At 47.3% G+C, this 24,297-nt stretch overlaps 1 protein-coding gene across 2 annotated transcripts in view; it reads left to right on the top strand.

Annotated features, from left to right (window-relative positions):
- Window positions 1–24,297, top strand: part of RPS6KC1 (ribosomal protein S6 kinase C1) — a 194,056-nt gene that overhangs the window by 74,885 nt on the left and 94,874 nt on the right. Inside the window, exons 8-9 of one of the 2 annotated variants that reach the window (XM_088458852.1) lie at window positions 14,110–14,231; window positions 18,120–18,212. In XM_088458852.1, the coding sequence (XP_088314978.1) occupies window positions 14,110–14,231; window positions 18,120–18,212 (215 nt within the window). The remainder of the gene's footprint in view (window positions 1–14,109; window positions 14,232–18,119; window positions 18,213–24,297) is intronic. The other variant, XM_088458853.1, reaches the window with a different exon arrangement.

Here is a 24,297-nt window from a genome sequence, read left to right as displayed (position 1 = left end):
CGGTGCTGGCAGTGTCCTCAGTGAAGGGTACCGGCGATGTCGGCAGTGCCAGCGGTGTCTTTAGTGTATGTTTGCTGGCTGTGTCGGCAGTGCGGTGGTTGCTGACGGTGTCCTCAGTACATGGAATGGCAGTGCTGCGGTGCTCGCAGTGTCCTCAGTGCAGGGTATCGGCGGTGTCAGCAGAGCGGGGCTGCCAGCGGTGTCCTCAGTGCAGGTTTGCTGGCTGTGTCAGCAGTGCAGGGGTTGCTGACGGTGTCCTCAGTACCTGGAATGGCAGTGCTGCGGTGCTGGCAGTGTCCTTACTGAAGGGTACCGGCGATGTCGGCAGTGCCAGTGGTGTCTTTAGTGCAGGGATGTTCTCAATGCAGGGTGTCGGCAGAGTAGGGGTGTCCTTAGTGCATGTGTGCTGACAGTGTCGGCGGTGCTGGTGGTGTCCTCAGTATGGGAGTGTCGGCGTCGCTGACGTGTCCTCAGCACATTGGGCAGGTGTCTGCAGCGGGGGATGCTGCCAGTGGGGGTGCCGGCGGTGTCGGCAGCGGGGGATGGCAGGCGCCATCTTCTTTTGCTTCCTGACTGTGTGCATATTAAATGGACTTAACGCTGATTGGCTGAGAGCCGTGACAGATGGCTGTCTTAGCCAATCAGCGTTAAGCCCGCTCAATACAAAACCTCGCGACCCGACAGCGGGATTGTGAGGTTTTGCCTCGGGTGAGGGATCCGGGGCAGGCAGGGAGATCCGAGCTTGGCTCGGGTCGCCCTGGATCCCTGAAATTCTCTGAGAACCGAACCCGCTCAACCCTAGTGGTAATGCCTTCCATGAGGTATTCCTGGTACACATGTGACAGCATAGATCTAGGAATGACGATTGTCCACACAACTTCGGAAATGGAATGTCCCATCCGTTTGGCACCCACTATCATACCCCGTTTGAACTCCGATAATTCACGTTGCCTTGCCATGAGCAGCATAGCCGGTGTTGAAATTGACTCATGAGATGTCAGATTATATCTGATGCAGGTCTGGGCATTTCCTAGAGGTCACACTGCCTGATTCAGGCTGGACCGCAACTGCGATTACGCACGCTATTGGAGCTATTGTATTCTGCATATGCATCGCAGTGCACGAACCAGCCACTGCGATTGGGACTGGGGGAAGGGGTCGGCGAAACGCAGGTGTGCCAGGGCGTTCGAACGCCATTACAGGGGTGTGCATATATTATCCACTGTGATGGCATACGCAGCTTGTGTAGTCACTGCATACCGGAAGGTTAGCAATTTCTGAGTAAGGTCAGAGCCTGTGTAAGTGTGTGTTTGAGGCTGTGATGGTACTCCATGTTACTGATGGTCTCTGTCTTGTGTAATCACTGTGTGTGATGAGGTTAGTAATTCCTGAGTAAAGTCAGAGCCTGTGTAAGTGTGTGTGAGGCTGTATTGGTACTCCATGTTACTGATGGTATCTCAGTCTTGTGTAATCACTGTGTGTGATGAGGTTAGTAATTCCTGAGTAAGGTCAGAGCTGTGTAAGTGTGTGTGTGAGGCTGTGATGGTACTCCATGTTACTGATGGTATCTCAGTCTTGTGTAATCACTGCGTGTGATGAGGTTAGTAATTCCTGAGTAAGGTCAGAGCCTGTGTAAGTGTGTGTGAGGCTGTGATGGTACTCCATGTTACTGATGGTATCTCAGTCTTGTGTAATCACTGTGTGTGATGAGGTTAGTAATTCCTGAGTAAGGTCAGAGCCTGTGTAAGTGTGTGTGAGGATGTGATGGTACTCCATGTTACTGATGGTTTCTCAGTCTTGTGTAATCACTGTGTGTGATGAGGTTAGTAATTCCTGAGTAAGGTCAGAGCCTGTGTAAGTGTGTGTGAGGCTGTGATGGTACTCCATGTTACTGATGGTCTCTCAGTCTTGTGTAATCACTGTGTGTGATGAGGTTAGTAATTCCTGAGTAAAGTCAGAGCCTGTGTAAGTGTGTGTGAGGCTGTGATGGTACTCCATGTTACCTATGGTTTCGTAGTCTTGCTAAGTATTACGGATGTTTGTAAGGTAAGGTGGGAGGCCCTATGTTTTGTACTGCGACGGCATAGCGTTCGCACTGGATTTGCATATAATTGCAGTGAGACTGGGTGCGTAATAGCAGCCCGTTCACAGGTGCGATCCAACCTGAATCAGGCCCACAGTACAGTGACTCCACCTACCGTTACTTTTACATACTACTCTCCCATGACTTTTGGCCTCTCGAGGCCTCATTTACTGATGAGTTTTATCACCAAAACAAGTGAAAAAACTCTGTGTATGATAATGGTGTTCCCAGCCAATCAGCTCCCAACTGTCATCTGTTAGAAAACTGACAGTTGGGAGCTGATTGGCTGGAGCGACATTTATCACTCGTTTTGTAGCCTTGTAAATGGGTGCCTCAGTGTGTTGTGTTTGAGTATGTATATAGTAATAGGATCTGGGTAGCAGATCCCTCTCCTGGGGTAGATGGACAATGACCCGAAGAATACTGCAAAAGAAACCAAAGAGTTTTTTAAGGCTAAAAAGTGGAAATGTTATGCAATGGCCAAGTCAATCCCCTGACCTGAATCCGATTGAGCATGCATTTCACTTGATGAAGACAAAACTGAAGGGAAAATGCCCCAAGAACAAGCAGGAACTGAAGACATTTGCAGTAGAGGCCTGGCAGAGCATCACCAGGGATGAAACCCAGCGTCTGGTGATGTCTATGCGTTCCAGACTTCAGGCTGTAATTGCCTGCAAAGGATTTGCAACAAAGTATTAAAAAGTGAAAGTTAGATTTAGGATTGTTTAGTTTGTCCCATTAGTTTTGGCCCCTTAAAAAGTGGGAGGCACATATAGAGACCGTTGTAATTCCTACACCGTTCACCTGATTTGGATGTAATTACCCTCAAATTAAATCTGAAAGTCTGCAGTTAAAGCACATCTTGTTTGTTTCATTTCAAAGCCATTGTGGTGGTGAATAGAGGCCAAAATATGAAAATTTTGTCAATGTCCCAATATTTATGCACCTGACTGTATATATGTGTGCATATATATATAATTATAGTATATATAATTTATTGTATATATAATTTATATTTGTATTTTTCTCCGGGAGACCATTCTTTTTGATATTTGACCTTTAGCTTTCTGTTTACTATCACTGATATTGTGGTCTGCATATATGCTTTTAATTGACGACCCCACATGTCACAACTAACATGACTGTATTTAGAAATCTACTGGGTGACAGCTGTAGTCCAGTCTCTCTCTCTTGTGAAGATGAATAGTTTCTCTGGCCTTCCGCTAAACCCTCAGAAGAATATAAGTACAGTACGAGTATATTTTATCTGGATTATGTGCACCTTCACCAGAAGTTTGTGGGGTTTTTTTGTGCTAGTAATAAAAACAAGCATTTTATATTTTATTTTTATTATAGTATTGTTGTATTTGTCAGTAGTTTTTGTAGTCGGCTCGTATGTGTGGTCTCGTCTTTTAACAGCATGGAAGAGCCTCACCAACGTGCGGGGTCAAATTAGACCGTGATCCGGTCACTAATCACAAGGACTGTCACTGAGCAGGTGACCGCCATCTTTAAAAGTACTCTCACATCAAACTATGTTTTATTTGTGTGCCCAGTAGCAATGGCCCAGGTAACGAGAGGGCAGAAAGTTTGCTACTGTACATGGGGAGTCAGGAGAGGATATTATCCAAAGTGCCCCCCTCCTCTTTACTGTCTTATCCTTTAATAAGTAACCTATTGATATTTTCTGTGTGTGACTGCGGCTGTATCTGCATGTGAAACGCTACGGTACAGTGTTAGCGGCTGTCACATTGTAACGTAGCACTTTGCATGCAGTGGCACATAGTATATAGGCAGGCTGTATATCATTGTAATCAGCAGAAGCCGCGTGTGCGTCCCGTTTGCATCGCTGTGCGAATAAGATGAATTTAAGGGAACAAGTTGCATGAAAGACGCTCTGCGCTACCAACTCTCTCCACGGCATGGCGTGACTAGAAGGGCTGCGTAATGCGTAAGGAAGTAAGATATATGTGGCCACATCTGTACATGTTGTACATAGGGGAGTTATAATCACAAATGTCCAGGACTGAGCCCAAACACTGATATTTTGTGATAAATTAGCTAATTATTTCCTTGAACCTTAAAAAATAGTTTCTTAACAAAGGAACCGCACAGTTCTTAAAGCTTCAACTTTTATTTTAGTGGTTACATTGAAAACTGTGGTGTGAATGGGATTTTTGCCCTAAACCTATTGGCTAATACATAGTATATTACATATTGTTCTAATTCTTTTTCATTTCATTGCTCGGATTTGCGAGGTTCGGTGCCGCCGGTCTGATAGTCGCAGAACCCTCCAATGTTAGAGCTGTCTGTCCTGGCTGTGAGCTGGTGAGTGATGGACGTCTTCCTACACTGCTCGGTCAGCATCTGGTTATCAGAACCTTCCCAAAAGCTGCCATTATCCATCTGCCCGGTAATGTCTGCCTGCTGCCAGGATCTCGGGAGCTGCCGAGTACACAGTCCATGTGCGCTTCTTGTACCCTGCGTTTGTGCGTCCCTAGTGAGAGGCGCACAGCCGAGACCTTCAATAAGTCTTTCTTTCCCGAGCCATCGTCTTCATTCTGAATCTTTTTCTTTTTTGTTAGTTTTTTTTCGGAGCGGTCGTTGACTTCAAAGTCGCATCTTCCCTTTCAGAGGTTTAAGAATGAACCGAATCAAACACCGAGCGCCAGATTTCTATCTTCTGTAAAATATTTTACCGAGCGGTCGTTTTATCAGTGTAGATACAATGTCTCTCTATCAGCCAATGCTTACTATAGTCACCTCATTATTTTAATTGATGTGAATTCTTTCTATCTGTGCGTAACGTGAAGTTGGATTGGAAACGTGCGCTGTGAACCACGTACACTATTCTCCCGTGCTATTGTTTTATTTTCTTTTTTTTTTAAATTCTGCAGTAGTCATAGATCCTGCGTGTCTGAGGCGAGGAGGGGCTCAGATCACTGCTGCGCTGAACTGACGTGCGCACTACTTACCACTTAGCAGAGCGGACATGTGCACACTACTTACCACATAGCAGAGTGAACAGATGCGCACTACTTACTGCTACTGTGAGCAAACAGGTGCGCACTACTTACCACATAGAGCGGACATGTGCACACTACTTACCACATAGTGCGGACATGTGCACACTACTTACCACATAGAGCGGTCATGTGCACACTACTTACCACATAGAGCGGTCATGTGCACACTACTTACCACATAGAGCGGTCATGTGCACACTACTTACCACATAGAGCGGACATGTGCACACTACTTACCACATAGAGCGGACATGTGCACACTACTTACCACATAGAGCGGACATGTGCACACTACTTACCACATAGAGCGGTCATGTGCACACTACTTACCACATAGAGCGGTCATGTGCACACTACTTACCACATAGAGCGGTCATGTGCACACTACTTACCACATAGAGCGGACATGTGCACACTACTTACCACATAGAGTGGACATGTGCACACTACTTACCACAGAGCAGAGTGGATATGTGCACACTACTTACTGCTACAGAGAGCAGACAGGTGCCCACTACTTACCACAGAGCGGGTAGGTGCCTACTACTTACCACATAGAGCAGACATGTGCACACTACTTACCACATAGAGCAGACATGTGCACACTACTAACCACATAGAGCAGACAGGTGCCCACTACTTACCACAGAGCAGGTAGGTGCACATTCCTTACCGTAGAGCAGGTAGGTGCACACTACTTACTGTAGAGCAGAGCGCACAGGTTCGCACTAGTTACCACAGAGCAGAGCGGACAGGTACGCATTACGTATTGCTACGCAGAACGGACAGGTGTACAGATGCACACTACTTGCTGCAGTGCAAAGCGGACAGGTGCACACTACTTACTGAAGACTTGGCAGGTATAAACTACTTATGTCAGAGAGGACAGGTGTGCACTACTTATGTCAGAGAGGACAGCTGTGCACTACTTATGTCAGAGCGGACAGGTGTGCACTACTTTTGTCAGAGCTGACAGGTGTGCACTACTAATTATGGCTGAGCGGACAGGTGTGCACTACTTTTGTCAGAGCGGACAGGTGTGCACTACTTTTGTCAGAGCGAACAGGTGTGCACTACTTTTGTCAGAGCGGACAGGTGTGCACTACTTTTGTCAGAGCGGACAGGTGTGCACTACTTTTGTCAGAGCGGACAGGTGTGCACTACTTTTGTCAGAGCGGACAGGTGTGCACTACTTTTGTCAGAGCGGACAGGTGTGCACTACTTTTGTCAGAGCGGACAGGTGTGCACTACTTTTGTCAGAGCGGACAGGTGTGCACTACTTTTGTCAGAGCGGACAGGTGTGCACTACTTTTGTCAGAGCGGACAGGTGTGCACTACTTTTGTCAGAGCGGACAGGTGTGCACTACTTTTGTCAGAGCGGACAGGTGTGCACTACTTTTGTCAGAGCGGACAGGTGTGCACTACTTTTGTCAGAGCGGACAGGTGTGCACTACTTTTGTCAGAGCGGACAGGTGTGCACTACTTTTGTCAGAGCGGACAGGTGTGCACTACTTTTGTCAGAGCGGACAGGTGTGCACTACTTTTGTCAGAGCGGACAGGTGTGCACTACTTTTGTCAGAGCGGACAGGTGTGCACTACTTTTGTCAGAGCGGACAGGTGTGCACTACTTTTGTCAGAGCGGACAGGTGTGCACTACTTTTGTCAGAGCGGACAGGTGTGCACTACTTTTGTCAGAGCGGACAGGTGTGCACTACTTTTGTCAGAGCGGACAGGTGTGCACTACTTTTGTCAGAGCGGACAGGTGTGCACTACTTTTGTCAGAGCGGACAGGTGTGCACTACTTTTGTCAGAGCGGACAGGTGTGCACTACTTTTGTCAGAGCGGACAGGTGTGCACTACTTTTGTCAGAGCGGACAGGTGTGCACTACTTTTGTCAGAGCGGACAGGTGTGCACTACTTTTGTCAGAGCGGACAGGTGTGCACTACTTTTGTCAGAGCGGACAGGTGTGCACTACTTTTGTCAGAGCGGACAGGTGTGCACTACTTTTGTCAGAGCGGACAGGTGTGCACTACTTTTGTCAGAGCGGACAGGTGTGCACTACTTTTGTCAGAGCGGACAGGTGTGCACTACTTTTGTCAGAGCGGACAGGTGTGCACTACTTTTGTCAGAGCGGACAGGTGTGCACTACTTTTGTCAGAGCGGACAGGTGTGCACTACTTTTGTCAGAGCGGACAGGTGTGCACTACTTTTGTCAGAGCAGACAGGTGTGCACTACTACTTATGGCTGAGCAGACAGGTGTGCACTACTACTTATGGCTGAGCAGACAGGTGTGCACTACTTTTGTCAGAGCGGACAGGTGTGCACTACTTTTGTCAGAGCGGACAGGTGTGCACTACTACTTATGGCTGAGCAGACAGGTGTGCACTACTTTTGTCAGAGCGGACAGGTGTGCACTACTTTTGTCAGAGCGGACAGGTGTGCACTACTACTTATGGCTGAGAGGACATGTGTGCACTACTTATGGCTGAGCAGACAGGTGTGCACTACTTTTGTCAGAGCGGACAGGTGTGCACTACTTTTGTCAGAGCGGACAGGTGTGCACTACTACTTATGGCTGAGAGGACATGTGTGCACTACTTATGGCTGAGCGGACAGGTGTGCAGTACTTTGGAAGGGACAGGACAATGGAGCTGTCTGTACAGGACATGCAGATTCCTTTGGAAGTGATACTGTACGTCAAATGTTAGCCTTAGGATTTCCTACTTCTGCAATTATGATATTTTGGGGATAGTTTGACATCTGAGAAGCGCTGGGTATCTTGCACGTGCTGTGTCCTCCCACAGATCTGTGTTGTCTGTGTAGAGTTTACATTTTGCAATTGGGATTGCTTCAACAAAATGGCATCACATATCGCTGACACACCCTGATACCACACAGTTATACCACACCTGGCTGTCTGCTCCACCCATAGCATGGAAATCAAAAATTACCTGAATGGTCTGATGTTATAATGATAATTCTCCTGACATTTTCCATAGATAGAGAAATGAGACGATACAATTATGGTGGTGAGTGGAATGAAATGATGAAGTTGGATAGTTATGGGCAGCACAGACGGTGTAATGGTTAGCACTACTGCCTCACAGCACTGAGGTCATGGGTTCGATTCCCACCATGGCCCTCCCTGTGTGGAGTTTGTATATTCTCCCTGTGCTTGCATGGGTTTTCTCCGGGTGCTCCGGTTTCCTCCCACACTCCAAAAATATACTGGTAGGTTAACTGGCTCCCAACACAAATTAACCTTAGTGTGTGTATGTGTGTGCGCATGTGATAGGGAATATAGATTGTAAGCTCCAATGGGGCAGGGACCCATTCTCTGTAAAGCGCTGCGGAATTTGTCTGCGCTATATAAATAACTGGTAATAAATAAATAAATAATAATAGTGACCAGACATGAGACTCTCTTCCCCCCCCTCCCCATTCATTTACACCCAGCCTTTTTATTCATGCCGGTACCTGGCTTACTACAGCACCATAGACTCCCTCAGCAGAGAGCGCTCCTGCAATAATAAACCAATGCACTTATATAATAAATACAATGTGTCTATGTATGAATAGAGAGAGAGAGTTTTTTATTCACTAACACTTTTGTTGTCCCACAGAGGACGCTGCTACACTGTTATTAGTACAATGTTACACTTGTCATGTTGGACTGTTCTGCAATAGTGGTGTGTAAGTATCCCTAGCACACAATGAGCCTTATACTGAGGCCCATGTCGGAGGCAGTGGTACAGTGTTTGTGAATGTAAATTTGTCACCGCACACGCATCCTGATCGTTAGCTGACGGAGTCACAGGCTGATGCCCGAGATGTGTCGGGCGTTCCTGGATGGTGACGGTGTGGAGGTGGCTAATGGACGCACGCACTTGCTGGACTAATAATTAGTTTGACTGACAAAGGCCCGTATTCAATCTGAGGCGAAAAGCCGTTTTCGCGTGTTTTTGGCAGAAACTTTTCGACGTCATTTTCGCCTGTTTTGATCTTACTCCGTATTCAATTTGGAAGACTTTTCGCCTAGGCGGAAAGTCAGTGCAATGTAATACGCGGAAAAGTTTCTCCTATGAATGGGAGGCGGAAAAAAGTGCAGAATTGTGGTTTTGGGTGCAACGTTGCGGGAACCCCCGTGCAGCCTTCAGACAGCCCCCCAAAGGTAAACGGTGTCAAGAAAATTTAGAAAATGACTTAAGAATACCCCCAAAAAATCACTTTGAATTTGGGGGCGAAAAAAAAAAGTTGGGGGACAAAGTTAAAAACTAGTGAACTTGACTCTGGGGGGGGGTCCTCAAGTATGTCCCAAGTGTTTTTTTTTCATTGCAGGTGTTTGCGGCAGGTGGATTTTTCGCGTTTTTTTTCAACTTCACTTTAGCAACTTTAAAATATGCTGACCCCCATTTTCAAGTTCCCCAAATTTGCTGGGATAAGTTATTTTCTGCATAAAAAACTCCTGAATACTATTCTGCACCACGTATAGAAAAACGCTATTTAGCAGCTATTGAGCCCGTTTAAAAACCCCAAATACCTTCAGCAGCTCAAATCGGGGGGTACCATAGTGATCCCCCATGTCAGAGCATCTTTTGGGGGGTGTCAGACTGATTTCCCCAAATCTGACAGGACTTTCCGCTAGTTTAATTTTCGCCGGGTCCCGTTTTCACGTACTTTCAAATTGAATACTGGGTAAAGCGGGCACATTCCCGATACTTTTCCGCCTACAAAACACGCGATGTAGGCGCAAAGTCTGGGAGGTGGAAAAGTATCGCGGCTCTGCTCAAAGTCCTTGTATTCCTTTCTCTGCCTTTTCCTATCTTATAACTTGATACAAAGCAGATGTTGCACCTCTATGGGCAATGTACAGTCTGCAGAGGAACCACACCCTGCGGGAGGTCTGCGGCAAACCAGGATAACGTCTCTCAGCCAGTACCGTGGGCTGATTCCACAAGAAACTCCCGCCGTAATACCTCGCAGTCCTGCGTAATCATCAGTACCATCGTAGCACATTGGCCCCTCACGCACAAGTACAGCTGGTCTGACCAGTCGTAGGAACTGCAAGTCTCGTCGCACGCATTGAGTACTCAAGCTGCGTATGCCGTCACAGTGGCTAATTTATACACGCCCGCGCAACGGCGTTCAAACGTACAGACATGCCTGCGGTTCACCACCCCCAAATGCTCACGCCCGTCACTCACTCTGCAATGGATTCCTATGTGCGTGCGGAATCGCAGTGTGATTGCAGCGCACGCGCAGGGCTGAACAATTGGCCGACCTGCGTACATAGTTGCAATTGCATACGCTGCTGCATTGGGCCCACTCTTCACGTTTTGCGTGCAGCTTATGTACTAACCGAACAGTCCCTGCTTAAATACAGGTGATGGCACTGCACCGCCGTAAAGGTTCGAAGGGCATTTAACATATTTTTAACCGCTAGTAAACCTTAAGGGCCCCATACACAGGACCTCATTCAGAGCCGGACGCTATTTGCACTCGCTCGTTCAGAAAAAGGGGCTGGATATTTAAATAGAGCGCTCGCTTTTTGCAGTCTGTTGACGCCTCTATGTCTGAACGAGCGAACGAAACATTTGCTCGCTATTTTTAAAAAAACGCCCCCTGGCCGCTCGCATCCTACGTCATCTCCGCTATTAGATTAATCGAGTACATCGAAAGGCGTATGAACTGCTCGCAGTGCTTGTGGTAGCATTTTCCTACCGCAATCATGCGAGCAGTTCAGGCTAAGAGACAACCAAGTGACGTGGTCGTTGACGCTGCTTTGTTAATTATGCACACCCTTAAAACGCCCGTTTTGACCGTTTGGCACGCCTGCGTTCGGATCTCCACTCCCCGTTTTCAAGCACCTTCCCCTGTTACCACCCACAAACGCCTCATTCTGTCACTCAAATTAGCAGGCATTCGCTATTTTGCGAGCACACAATTTCCGACCGCAATGACTGGTTCGCGCATGCGTATTACAACCCATACGCATGCGCAGTTGTGCGAACATTGCTCGGAGCGAACGAGCGGCCGCTTACGAGCGGCTCTGAATCAGGCCCACAGTGCGATGATAAGTTGGTAAGATGTGTAGTACGATTTCCCTTGAAATTCTTCATATGATGTGGTCAAATGCTGTACGATTGTTCGTTACGATCTTCCAGTACGATGCATAGAAGTGTATTAAAAGTGTACTCCAGATCTTAGATCTTACTGTTTTGCAGTAAGATCTACGATCCAACTAGACGAGTTCGGGGACGCGCATCGGCAGTGTATGCACACTGGAACAACACATGATGTGCACGAATGATCGAAAAAATCGCACCATGTATGGGCCGCATAAGATACAACAATGTACATAATGAGCACTGTGTATATGATATAATTCTATGACACCATGGAGTATATTTACTTAAGTTCAATTTTGCATTGGATTGTATGATCGATTCAAATAGACTGAAATCGAATCAAATCGACCTGCGTTTTTACTGTCAAAATCCCACATTTACTAAGATTCGTTTTGAATTCAATTTTAAAATCAAGTTCGATGTGTTGTTGATTTTGAATAGTGGTTTCTTGCTGGGCTTTGAATGTCTATTTCAGAATCGAACATAAATTTTTCTATATGATCGAATATAATATCGAATGAAAAAGAATTAAAAATCCACAAACCCTTCCTTATGGATTCCTATTGGACAAAGCATATTACATGCGAGAAGCTGCTGTGGGTCCTCTAATTCTGATTTACCTACATCTCCGATGGTGGGGCCCCTCTGCGTGCACAGAACCCGTCACATAGAGCCTTTTACAGTATTATTCATATCTGGCCTGATGGACGCTGTGGCGATTGCAGGATGCGCGAAGTTATTCAATAAACCCAGCAGCCCTGAGAAGTACAGAGACGCCTGGCGGAGCAATCGCCAAGGCGCAGCGTCCGTGTACACATTCCCAGTGCACACGCGCATCATCCCATAATCCTCAGCTCAATTAATACAATGGCCATCTAAACAGAGACGCACGGGGCACACTGCTTTAGTCCGGACTTGCAGGCGCACCCAGCGACATGCCGCAGAAACATCCACCACACGACGGTGCCTGGCTGTCAATCACTCTGCGTAAAGTAAGCGCTGGGAGCGGCATTGCTATTAGACTTTGGTACATGCGCAGTGCGATTTAATATGCATGCTCAGTTTACCAATAACTGCTCAATTGCAAAAACATCGTCGTAGCGTCCGTCATTTCTACTTTTATAGGCGTAACAATGAAGATTTAGGGAACAGAATTTGTGTAGAAGCTAAAATCGTCTGTCTGCTATTAGTCTATTATTGTTTGGGGATTTTGTGTTCGATTTGTGTTAGTTTTTTAAATCGAATGTTGTTAATTCAGGGGATCCTTTATTTGCAGAGGCGTATCTATAATGGGTGCACACAGGCCCCTGGGTCCAGGGGGGGCCCCACCTCACACCCTGCACCCATATTATCTAAATAACTACCTCTCCGAGGTCCCGCGTCGGGTGTCTTAGCCCTGCACAAAACGGCCAGAAAATGGCCCCCGCTACAATTTTCCTGGCGTTTTGTGCATGCGCAGTGGGGAAATCACCGGGAAAATGGCGTCTCTGCAGTAGACTCTGGGCACAGACTACTGCTGCTGCGGCCAGCCATCAGTCTGCTGCCGGTAGCCCGGGAGAGAGGAGGGGGCCCCGGAAGGGGAATGCACACGGGCCCCCTCCTCTCTTAGTACGCCCCTGTATTTTTGTCTATGTAAAAATAGAGCTGTTTTGCTGATATTCCATTTTGAACATGATCCAGTTTTATGTTCAAATTAACATATGCTTTTCGTAAATCTCAGATTTGCTAAATCGAATGAAAATCAAATACACCCGAAACCCAAAAATCTACCAAAATCGATCTTTAGTAAATATACCCCCCATGTGGCCCTTGGCCCAGTTTGGAGCCCCTTCTCCTCTCCGTTTGTTGGGGTGCATTTTGCCTCTTGGTGTTCGCTGGACCCTAAGCAGGAGCCCAGATTGCCCAATGGCTGGTTCAGCAATGTGTGTACATGCGGTGTCTGGGGAATGGGATTGAAATGCCGGGTTCAAATCCCGACAACTAATGCCCGACAGGATCAAGATCCCGACAGGGGAAGGTAAGTACCCTAACCTCCCCTGTCGCCCACCCTAACCTTCCCCCTTAGTGCCTAACTCTAACCTCCCCCCTTAGTGCCTAACCCTAACCCCCCCTAACCATTCCCTGGGGTTGCCTAACCCTTCCCCCTAGGGGTGCCTAACCCCAATCTCCACCCGCCAAAACTAACTCTAACCCTGCTAGGCTCCCTAATCCTAATTCTCCCCCCCCGTTCCCTAAGGGCACCCCGGATTTACCTTCGTTCGGGTTGGTGTCCTCGGCATTCCGGCGTCGGGATTATGATGGTTGTTGGTATTTCGACGCCTGTCGTAAATCCCTAGCCGGCATTCCGTTGTCGGGATTGTGACCAGGTGACTACATCCCCTGTCAGGGATGGAGGGGGGCTACAGTAAGGGGGCAGCATCTTACCAGCCACTTATACGGACCCCTCCTATAGATATCTACAAATACATGAACTATATATGTACCAATACCTCCACAGGAGCTGAGACGCCCCGTAAGCCACCATTCTCCGTTACTGTCCATTTGCAGGAGCAGCTTCCTGACTGGAGGTATGCGCCATGCTGCACCTGAAATATCTGCGTTTTGAATGATATTGCTGATTGACGCAGCGCATTTGTGCTCATCCAGTAACGGTTTCTCCAGTTATGCTTTAAGATTTGTACTTTATACATAGAACTATAACTTCATGAAATCGCTGATATATCCTGTAATTTTGTAATATTAAAAAACACAACAAAAACCATAAATGGCGCACAATTGTCTGCTGTAATGATAATCTGCAATAATTCCATGTGGATTATACCCTGTACAACTCTGCCGCGTCCAAGTAACCTTTTCTGCTGTCATCACAGGTGAAGCCAGTCCAACGCGGCGAGAAGCGGTGAAGAAGAAGACGGCGGAGTATCTGATGCGCGCTGAAACCATTTCCAGCTTATATCTTAAACCTTCGACAGAGGAGAGCATGCTCAGCACTGTGAGTTACGCCTATGATACATTAGCATATGCAGATGCTCAGCGCTGTGAGTTACTCCTATGGTTCATTAGCATATGCAGATGCTCAGAACTGTGAGTTACGCCTATGATACATTAGCATATGCAGATGCTCAGCGCTGTGAGTTACTCCTATGGTTCATTAGCATATGCAGATGCTCAGCACTGTGAGTTACTCCTATGGTTCATTAGCATATGCAGATGCTCAGCGCTGTGAGTTACTCCTATGGCTCATTAGCAGATGCTCAGCGCTGTTAGCTACTCCTATGACTCATTAGCATATGCAGATGCTCAGCGCTGTTAGTTACTCCTATGACTCATTAGCATATGCAGATGCTCAGCGCTGTTAGCTACTCCTATGACTCATTAGCATATGCAGATGCTCAGCGCTGTTACTCCTATGACTCATTAGCATATGCAGATGCTCAGCGTTGTTACTCCTATGGTTCATTAGCATATGCAGATGCTCAGCGTTGTTACTCCTATGGTTCATTAGCATATGCAGATGCTCAGCACTGTTAGTTACTCCTATGACTCATTAGCATATGCAGATGCTCAGCGCTGTTACTCCTATGACTCATTAGCATATGCAGATGCTCAGCGTTGTTACTCCTATGGTTCATTAGCATATGCAGATGCTCAGCGTTGTTACTCCTATGGTTCATTAGCATATGCAGATGCTCAGCACTGTTAGTTACTCCTATGACTCATTAGCATATGCAGATGCTCAGCGCTGTCAGTTACTCCTATGACTCATTAGCATATGCAGATGCTCAGAACTGTGAGTTACGCCTATGATACATTAGCATATGCAGATGCTCAGCGCTGTGAGTTACTCCTATGACTCATTAGCATATGCAGATGCTCAGCACTGTGAGTTACTCCTATGGTTCATTAGCATATGCAGATGCTCAGCGCTGTGAGTTACTCCTATGACTCATTAGCATATGCAGATGCTCAGCACTGTGAGTTACTCCTATGGTTCATTAGCATATGCAGATACTCAGCGCTGTGAGTTACTCCTATGGCTCATTAGCATATGCAGATGCTCAGCGCTGTGAGTTACTCCTATGGTTCATTAGCAGATGCTCAGCGCTGTGAGTTACTCCTATGGTTCATTAGCAGATGCTCAGCGCTGTGAGTTACTCCTATGGTACATTAGCATATGCAGATGCTCAGCGTTGTCAGTTACTCCTATGGTTCATTAGCATATGCAGATGCTCAGCGTTGTTACTCCTCTGGTTCATTAGCATATGCAGATGCTCAGCGTTGTTAGTTACTCCTATGGTTCATTAGCATATGCAGATGCTCAGCGTTGTTAGTTACTCCTATGGTTCATTAGCATATGCAGATGCTCAGCGTTGTTACTCCTATGGTTCATTAGCATATGCAGATGCTCAGCGCTGTGAGTTACTCCTATGACTCATTAGCATATGCAGATGCTCAGCGCTGTCAGTTACTCCAATGACTCATTAGCATATGCAGATGCTCAGCGTTGCTACTCCTATGACTCATTAGCATATGCAGATGCTTAGCGCTGTTAGCTACTCCTATGACTCATTAGCATATGCAGATGCTCAGCGCTGTGAGTTACTCCTATGACTCATTAGCATATGCAGATGCTCAGCGCTGTTAGCTACTCCTATGACTCATTAGCATATGCAGATGCTCAGCACTGTGAGTTACTCCTACGGTTCATTAGCATATGCAGATGCTCAGCGTTGTTACTCCTATGGTTCATTAGCATATGCAGATGCTCAGCGCTGTGAGTTACTCCTATGGTACATTAGCATATGCAGATGCTCAGCGCTGTCAGTTACTCCTATGGTTCATTAGCATATGCAGATGCTCAGCGCTGTGAGTTACTCCCGTGGCTCATTAGCATATGCAGATGGTAAGTTAATGAGTTCAGTGTGTGATAGTGAACCCCAGAATGACTCATTTCCACAAACACTTGGCCTGTTATTGGTTAGAGATTGCTGGCTCTCATTTACTTTGCTGTCTGTCTGGCGCCAGCCATGGAGCAGAACTCCCATAAACTAATGGTGCCACCATTCATGCCCTTGTGTGGCCATAATGTAGCCGATCTGGCCATTCTGTGCTCGGGCCGGGAGAATCATGTTGGGGCCTGTTGGGCAGATGACCGTACGCTGTCAGATAATCGTCATCAGCCGGCCAAGACTCCCATCTCCTGGAGCATGTGTAGACTACATGTATAGCCGGAACCAATCGGGCATATACCTGTATCCATTACGTTTTGTATATTGTAGCCCATAGGATTGTTTAGCCAGTCAGGGACGAAGGGCATCCGTTGTCTACCTGGCCTTACTCTAAGGGGTATATTTACCAAAGTGAGAGTTTTTAGAAGTGGAGATGTTGCCCATAGCAACCAATCAATTTTCAGCTATTATCTTCTAGAAGGTGCTAGTTAACTGTTAAGTAGAATCTGATTGGTTGCTATGGGAAACATCTCCACTTCTAAAAACTCATTTTAGTACATATACCCCTTAGCGCTAATTTTAATATAAACTATCAATACAATGATAGTGACAGATATGTACTAGTACCGGGAATCTATTTGTGTAGCTGCAACGTGTGTTTTATTGTGTTGTCACATATTAATCACTTCCTAGTGTAGTGTATTTGCACATCGTCCCTACGCAGTGTAGCCGCGAGCTCTTCTCATTGCTGTAGTGAAGCTACTTAGCGGCACCTGTCCTTATTAACGTCCTTACTAATGCCCAGGTGTAAGGTCTCCTGATTTATATTGTACGGCCAACCTCAAACCCCATCTGCACGAAGGTTACAATCAAGTGTTTATAATGCATATGATACAAACTTTCTGTGTGTTTTTCCTACTTTTTGTCCCTGCCTCTGAGCGGTCACATCGTTCTCGTTTTATATGCGCACGCGGGCGCACGTTTATTATCATCACCTTTACGGCTGCACCTGTCACGGACAAAGGGTAACATCGGCTGTGACTCCCTCACTGTCCACAAGTGACAACGTACAGTATTTACTCTCGTGCTGCTAGCTAGCATTTCAGATGGGTAATTCAGAGAGATCCACATGTGCAGCCAACGCTTCCTAGTTAACGCTTTACTGTCTTCACGGCTGTTCCCAGCACTCTACAAAAACAAATATACTCCTATCTATGGTGCACAATTCTGCTAATGAAAGTCTATCAGCGCGTATTACCCATTGTTTGCAGTCCTTTGTAATCCTCAGTCATTTTGGTACAATGCCGCCTTGGTTGTACGCATTACTTAGAAGTCTGATTAATCCGGGTAACACTATAGCACTTTCCCAGCTTCCATCAGCGCTCACGTCTAGTTTTTGTAGCCCTGGAAAAGCCCGGCGATTAGCCCTGAACATGCTCGGATGCGCCACATAGGTTGTAATTTCTAATCGTTATTGTTTCATTATGAACGCACAGGCGGAACCATGTGATTTGTATATTAAAATATATATATCTCCAGACAGATGTACGATACCAGGAGAAAGGTACCTACTTACTGTAATAAAAATAATCCACAGCGGATGTTTCTCCTGCTCGGATTCCGTATCCACCTTTTTCTCAAAAACATTTTGTTAAAGAACCACTTAACGCAACCTCAGTCCTTCCCGATTTCTCCCACAAACCTTACAGACGCACGTTCCGTTATTAGAATGTTTTGTTTTTCTCTTTCCATCCTCCTAATTTATTTACTTGCAACTTAATAATTAGAGGCTCAGATAAAACGTCATCTTTCATCTTGGCTCTGTGATTTATGATAAGTTGCGTTTCCTTCGGCCTGGCATTTGCTCCAGCAGGCGGCCTTCCTTCAAGTACCGCGCTGATTGATGTCTTATCTTTGATATGTTCCATTAGCCTCCAGGAGCAGAGAGTTCAAGGCCCTCTTGGAACCCGAGGAGTCCTGCCGAGGAACTGAAGGCCTTCAGAGTCCTTGGGGTGATTGACAAGGTAATTCTTCAGCATCTCTTCAATAGTTCACTCATAAACCGACCGCCTGCTGACATCGTGTCTTTGAAGCCGATGATCTTAAGGATATGAAACAAAAGGGGAAAATGACTCGAATGTATCTGCACTTTTAAATAACAAAAGCAATGGAAAGGAAAGAAAGGCGAGCTCTATGTAAGCAAGGCATGTAAGCTCGTGCAATAGGTATTTGAGGGAGAGGGCAAAGTACGCCTTACTTGTTCAACATTGTGGGGTGGGTTACAAAGGAAGGGTGAAGAGATGTAACGTAAGACCTGATTCCTCTTTAATTTGAGGTCAGGCGTGGGGTTGAAAGGAGCTGGTGATGTTTTACATGTCGGTAAACACAATAACATGCAAAATACTGATAAATGAAGTGGTTTTGTTCTGCTGTCAGTGTATTCTATATCAGGCTATCTAAAATAATCAGGTTAGTACAAATTGCTGCAGGTCATTTACATTTGTTTTAATTCATCATTTCCAGTGTTAATCATCCAGTTAAAAGGGAGCTCCATCCTTTAATTGGCCTCTAATTCACGTGTCTATAGGTCCCCACCCCGACCACTATAATGTGTATTGTGGTTTTTAGTGACACTTCTCTAGCTCATTGTTATTTAACTTTTCTTTTTAGATCGATCTCTAAGGTCAGTTTGCCATTAAAGGGTTAGTGTATCATTGCTTTGGGGTCCCAAGGGGTCATTGCATCATGGTATTGGTGCCCCAAGGTTCAATGTGTCATGGTTCTGGGGCTCCGAGGGTCTGCGTGCCATGGTTCTGGGGCTCCAAGGGTCAGTGTGCCATTAAAGGGTTAGTGTATCATTGCTTTGGGGTCCCAACGGGTCAGTGTGTCATGGTATCCATGTCCCAAGGATCAAAGTGTCATGGTTCTGGGGCTCAAAGGGTCAGTGTGCCATGGTTCTGTGGCTGTGTGCTATGGTTCTGGGAATCCAGTGATCAGTTTGCCATGGTTCTGGGAATCCAGGGATCAGTGTGCCATGGTTCTGGGAATCCAGGGATCAGTGTGCCATGGATCTGGGAATCCAGGGATCAGTGTGCCATGGTTCTGGGGATCCAGGGATCAGTGTGCCATGCTTCTTTGAATAAAATGGTCTGTGTGTCATGGTTCTGGGTCTCCAAGGGTCTGTGTGCAATGGTTCTGGGACTCCAAGGATCTGTGTGCCATGGTTCTGGGGCTACGAGGATTGGTGTGCCATAGTTCTGGGGCTACGAGGATCAGTGTGCTATGGTTCTGGGGCTCTAGGGGTCAGTGTGCTATGGTTCTGGGGCTCTAGGGGTCAGTGTGCCATAGTTCTGGGGCTCTAGGGGTCAGTGTGCAATGGTTATGGGGCTCTAGGGATCAGTGTGCCATGGTTCTGGGGCTCTAGGGATCAGTGTGCCATGGTTCTGGGGCTCCAAGGATCATTGTGCCAGGGTCCTGGGGCTCCAAGGGTCTGTGTGCCAGGGTTCTGGGGATCCAAGGGTCTGTGTGCCAGGGTTCTGCGGCTCCAAGGGTCTGTGTGCCATGGTTTTGGGGCTCTAAGGATCAGTGTGGTGTGATGATGTTGGACATGTGTGATGAGGTGTAATGATGTTGGACGTATGTGATGAGGTGTAATGATGTTGGACATGTGTGATGAGGTGTAATGATGTTGGACGTATGTGATGAGATGTGATGATGTTGGACATGTTTGGTGAGGTGTAATGATGTTGGACATGTATGATGAGGTGTGATGATGTTGGACATGTATGGTGAGGTGTAATGATGTTGGATGTGTTTGGTGAGGTGTAATGATGATGGACCTGTATGATGAGGTGTAATGATGTTGGACATGTATGGTAAGGTGTAATGATGTTGGACGTATGTGATGAGGTGTAATGATGTTGGACATGTATGGTAAGGTGTAATGATGTTGGACATGTATGATGAGGTGTAATGATGTTGGACATGTATGATGAGGTGTGGTGATGTTGGACATGTGTGATGATGTTGGACATGTTTGGTGAGGTGTAATGATGTTGGACATGTATGATGAGGTGTAATGATGGACGTATGTGATTAGGTGTGATGATGTTGGACGTGTGATGATGTTGGACGTGTTTGGTGAGGTGTAATGATGTTGGACGTGTTTGGTGAGGTGTAATGATGTTGGACGTGTTTGGTGAGATGTGATGATGTTGGACATGTTTGGTGAGGTGTAATGATGTTGGACGTGTTTGGTGAGGTGTAATGATGTTGGACATGTATGGTGAGGTGTAATGATGTTGGATGTGTTTGGGGAGGTCTAATGATAATGTACATGTGTGATGAGGTGTAATGATGGACGTGTTTGGTGAGGTATAATGATGTTGGACCTGTATGATGAGGTGTAATGATGTTGGACGTAAGTGATGAGGTGTAATGATGTTGGACGTGTGATGAGGTGTAATGATGTTGGACATGTATGATGAGGTGTAATGATGTTGGACATGTGTGATGATGTTGGACATGTTTGGTGAGGTGTAATGATGTTGGACATGTGTGATGAGGTGTAATGATGGATGTATGTGATTAGTTGTAATGATGTTGGACATGTATGATGAGGTGTAATGATGTTGGACATGTGTGATGATGTTGGACATGTATGATGAGGTGTGATGATGTTGGACATGTATGATGAGGTGTGATGATGTTGGACGTGTAATGATGTTGGACGTGTTTGGTGAGATGTGATGATGTTGGACATGTTTGGTGAGGTGTAATGATGGACGTGTTTATGAGGTGTAATGATGTTGGACGTGTTTGGTGAGGTGTAATGATGTTGGACGTGTTTGGTGAGGTGTGATGATGTTGGACATGTATGATGAGGTGTGATGATGTTGGACGTGTGATGATGTTGGACATGTTTGGTGAGGTGTAATGATGTTGGACGTGTTTGGTGAGGTGCTGTATTGATAAGAAATTTGTATTTGAACATGCAGATGAGATTTACAAGTGTTTTTTTTTTTTGTATCACATTAAACACATTTTAATGCCCCCCCAATTGAATTAGCGGAAAAACTCTGGCTGGTTCTCATTTATCTGCCATTAATAAAAAATATAAAAATGAAATGTAAAAATTAGAGATGTGCCGGTTCGGATTTACTCTGTTCTTTTCGCCAAAATTATCGCAAGTTCGGATTTATTTTATTGGCTATCCAAAACACGTGATAGCCGATAGCCAATAAGATGTTTTGAGTTCCGGACATATCCGAGTAAAACCGAACCCGCACATCTCCAGTAAAAATACAAAAATCTAAGAAAAGTAATACAAAAATGTAAAATTACACCTTTTAAGACCCTACAGTACTTTCCTTTATGGCCACTAACAGCTGCTATATGGTCTTCCTTTCTTAGTTGCCACTCTTTGGGAGTTCTCCACTTTTTCATGCACTTCTCCCAGGTCGTCTTTTGTACAAATATTGCCAGACATCGCTACAATGCCCACGGATTGCTTTCTCTAATTGAATCAAATTTTTCTTGGGTGTCGCGCGTTGCCGTGATGTAAGCAAGTTTCTACTTCAGGGTCCATAGGGTATCCACAGGATACCTTGGGGTATAGGTGTGACGTCAGTCGCAGGGCACCAAAGAGTTAAGCTTTCAGCCTCCCAGGATGCACTAGGTCCCCCTCCTATACCCCGCCCCCGGGCCAAGGCACCTCAGTTTAGTTTGGTGCCCGGCCGGAGTCGGGTGCACCTGTTGGAGTGGGGGCTAGAAGAGCCCCTGAAGCTTTTTCTTCATGCAGCTGTGGCTGCACATCTGGATGAACAGCATGGACAGTCAGTCCTGACGTCCATGCTGTCTTCCCTACACCCCGCCGGTACCAGAACGCCGGTACTGATCCGGGGATGCTGGTGGGCGTCTGGGGTCACAGCTAGCGGTGACCCCAGATGCTCCGGACCATGGCCGGATTCAAGGGGGACAGAGGTAAGCAGCGGGGTCCCGCGGTGGGTCCCCGCTGATCACATGGTCCTAAGTCCCCAGGCAGGGGGCTCCCTGGGGACTGGCTGCAGCGTGGAGCCAGGCGACCAACCTGCGCTTCCACTACCCCCTGGGACAGCGGACCGCAGCAGAGCGGTAGCGCTGCGGCGTCCCAGGGGTTAAATGCATGCCAGGGGAGCGCGCCTTCCCTGTCTCACAGCCGGCGCCTCCCCCGCTGCACACAGCCCTCTCTGCACTGTGCTGACTGGTCCTGTGTCAGCGCTCCTCCCCCAGGCCAGCTTCTCTCTGCTCCTCGGCGGCCATCTTCTCTGCAATGCATGGTGAACGCTGCTGGAAGTCTGGAAGGAAGCATCGTGGTCTGGGTCCCCCCGCATACCTCTCCTCCGCTGTGGCTCAGGTCTGTGTATGCAGCGCTGTGTCCTACCAGGCCCTGTGTCTGTGTAGTTGAGTGATCAGTGCTGTTAGTGCAGGAATTGTTATTTCTCTGCATTGTATGTGACTGTGCTAGCGCTGCCTGTAACTATTCTTCTCTAAACTGTCAGCTTTATTACTGTCCCTGTTCTTTCTGCTAAAGCCCTTGCGGTGCGGTGCTGCAGGGTGGTCTCTCGCCTATTTAATACTTAATTGGTGAGAGAGGTCACATACGTGGTGCCATCATGTCTGAAAGTGATTTTCCCCTCCGGCTACAGTGTACCACGTGCAAAGTACCGTTAGCGGAGGGGGAGGGTAGCGCGGAGGGCCTTTGCCGGCAGTGTTTGTCCATGGCGCGGCCTATTACGGTTACAGCACCGGTACAGGAGCCGCCCTGGGCTTGTTTCGCTCAGGCGTTAACAGCTTTAGTGGGCCAGTTAGCTCCGCAGCCCGCGTTTACTCCGATGGGTTTGTCCCAGCAGTCTGTGGTGTCGTCACCCATGCAAGGGTTCCCACGACAATTGGTGGTACCCCACAGTCTCCCTATTTCCCCGCTCCCGGGTTCTCAGGAGCCAGCGTGGGTTAACTCCCTGACGAGTTCTTTACAGCACTTGTCGGATGTGTTGCAAGGGGAGTCTGTGATGCGGCCTCATAAAAGGCCGGTGGCGTCTCTGTCCGCTCCTTATGAGGATGACGAAGGGACGTCTGATGATGGGGAGATTCTGGATCCTTACGATCAGGAACCTTTCCATACTAAGGACGCTGATGCTAAGTCCAAAGTATATATTCCTGGACTTATTCGGGCGGTCCGCACAGCCTTGGTGATTGAGGACGAAGTTCCCCCAGCGGCTAAATCTAAGTATGCCTTTTTCAAAGATGTGAAGGGCGATGCCACAGTCTTTCCTCTTTCGGGTCAGTTGGTGGACCATTTAGAGGAGGCGTGGAAACAACCTGGCAAAAGATACCAGCCGCAGAGACGCCTGGCGGTGGCTTATCCGTTCGCGGATAATTATTTTGCTAAGTGTGAATCCCCTCCACAGGTGGATTCTCACGTGACCCGTCTTGTCCGTAGTGCCACATTGCCGATGCCATCCATGTCCTCCCTTAAGGATGCTACGGACCGCAAGGTAGAAATCTGCCTGAAGTCCGCTTATTCCCTTGCAGGGGGGGCAGCACGGCCGGCTATGGCCATTTGCTGGGTTGCCAGAGCGATGGAGCGCTGGGCGGATTCATTAGAGGCTTCTTTTGAATCCGACTGTCCGGCCGAACAAGCGGAGTTGTTTGGCAATCTCCGTGATTCGGCCACCTACATCAACGAGGCGGCTCTAGACATTAGTACTCTGGTGTCTAGAATTTCTTCAGCAGCGGTAGCTGCTCGTCGCACCTTGTGGCTGCGATCCTGGAAGGAGGACGCAGATCCAAGAAAGGTCTGGAAGCGTTGCCGTTTACCGGAGAAGTTTTCTTCGGTCCGGATCTGGATAAGATTGTGGCCACGCTGGCGGCAGCCAAATCTGCTTGTCTCCCGTCGGCCGCTGCTCCTTCTGGTTCTGGACCATCGTCCTTTCGGTCATCTAGGGCCCAGGGCAGGCCCAAACCACAGTCGTTTCCTCGACAGGCTGGCCCTAAGAAATCGGTCAAGCCCCGGAAACAGGCATGGAGTACCAGACGTCCGGCCCCCAAGCCAAATGACAAGCCTGCGGC

Source organism: Taudactylus pleione, unplaced genomic scaffold (genome assembly GCF_031769625.1).
Source record: "Taudactylus pleione unplaced genomic scaffold, aTauple2 ptg000860l, whole genome shotgun sequence".
In the NCBI taxonomy this organism is placed as follows: Eukaryota; Metazoa; Chordata; class Amphibia; order Anura; family Myobatrachidae; genus Taudactylus; species Taudactylus pleione.
Note: the sequence above shows the minus strand (reverse complement) of the source record. Positions and strands in the feature narration are given on the sequence as shown.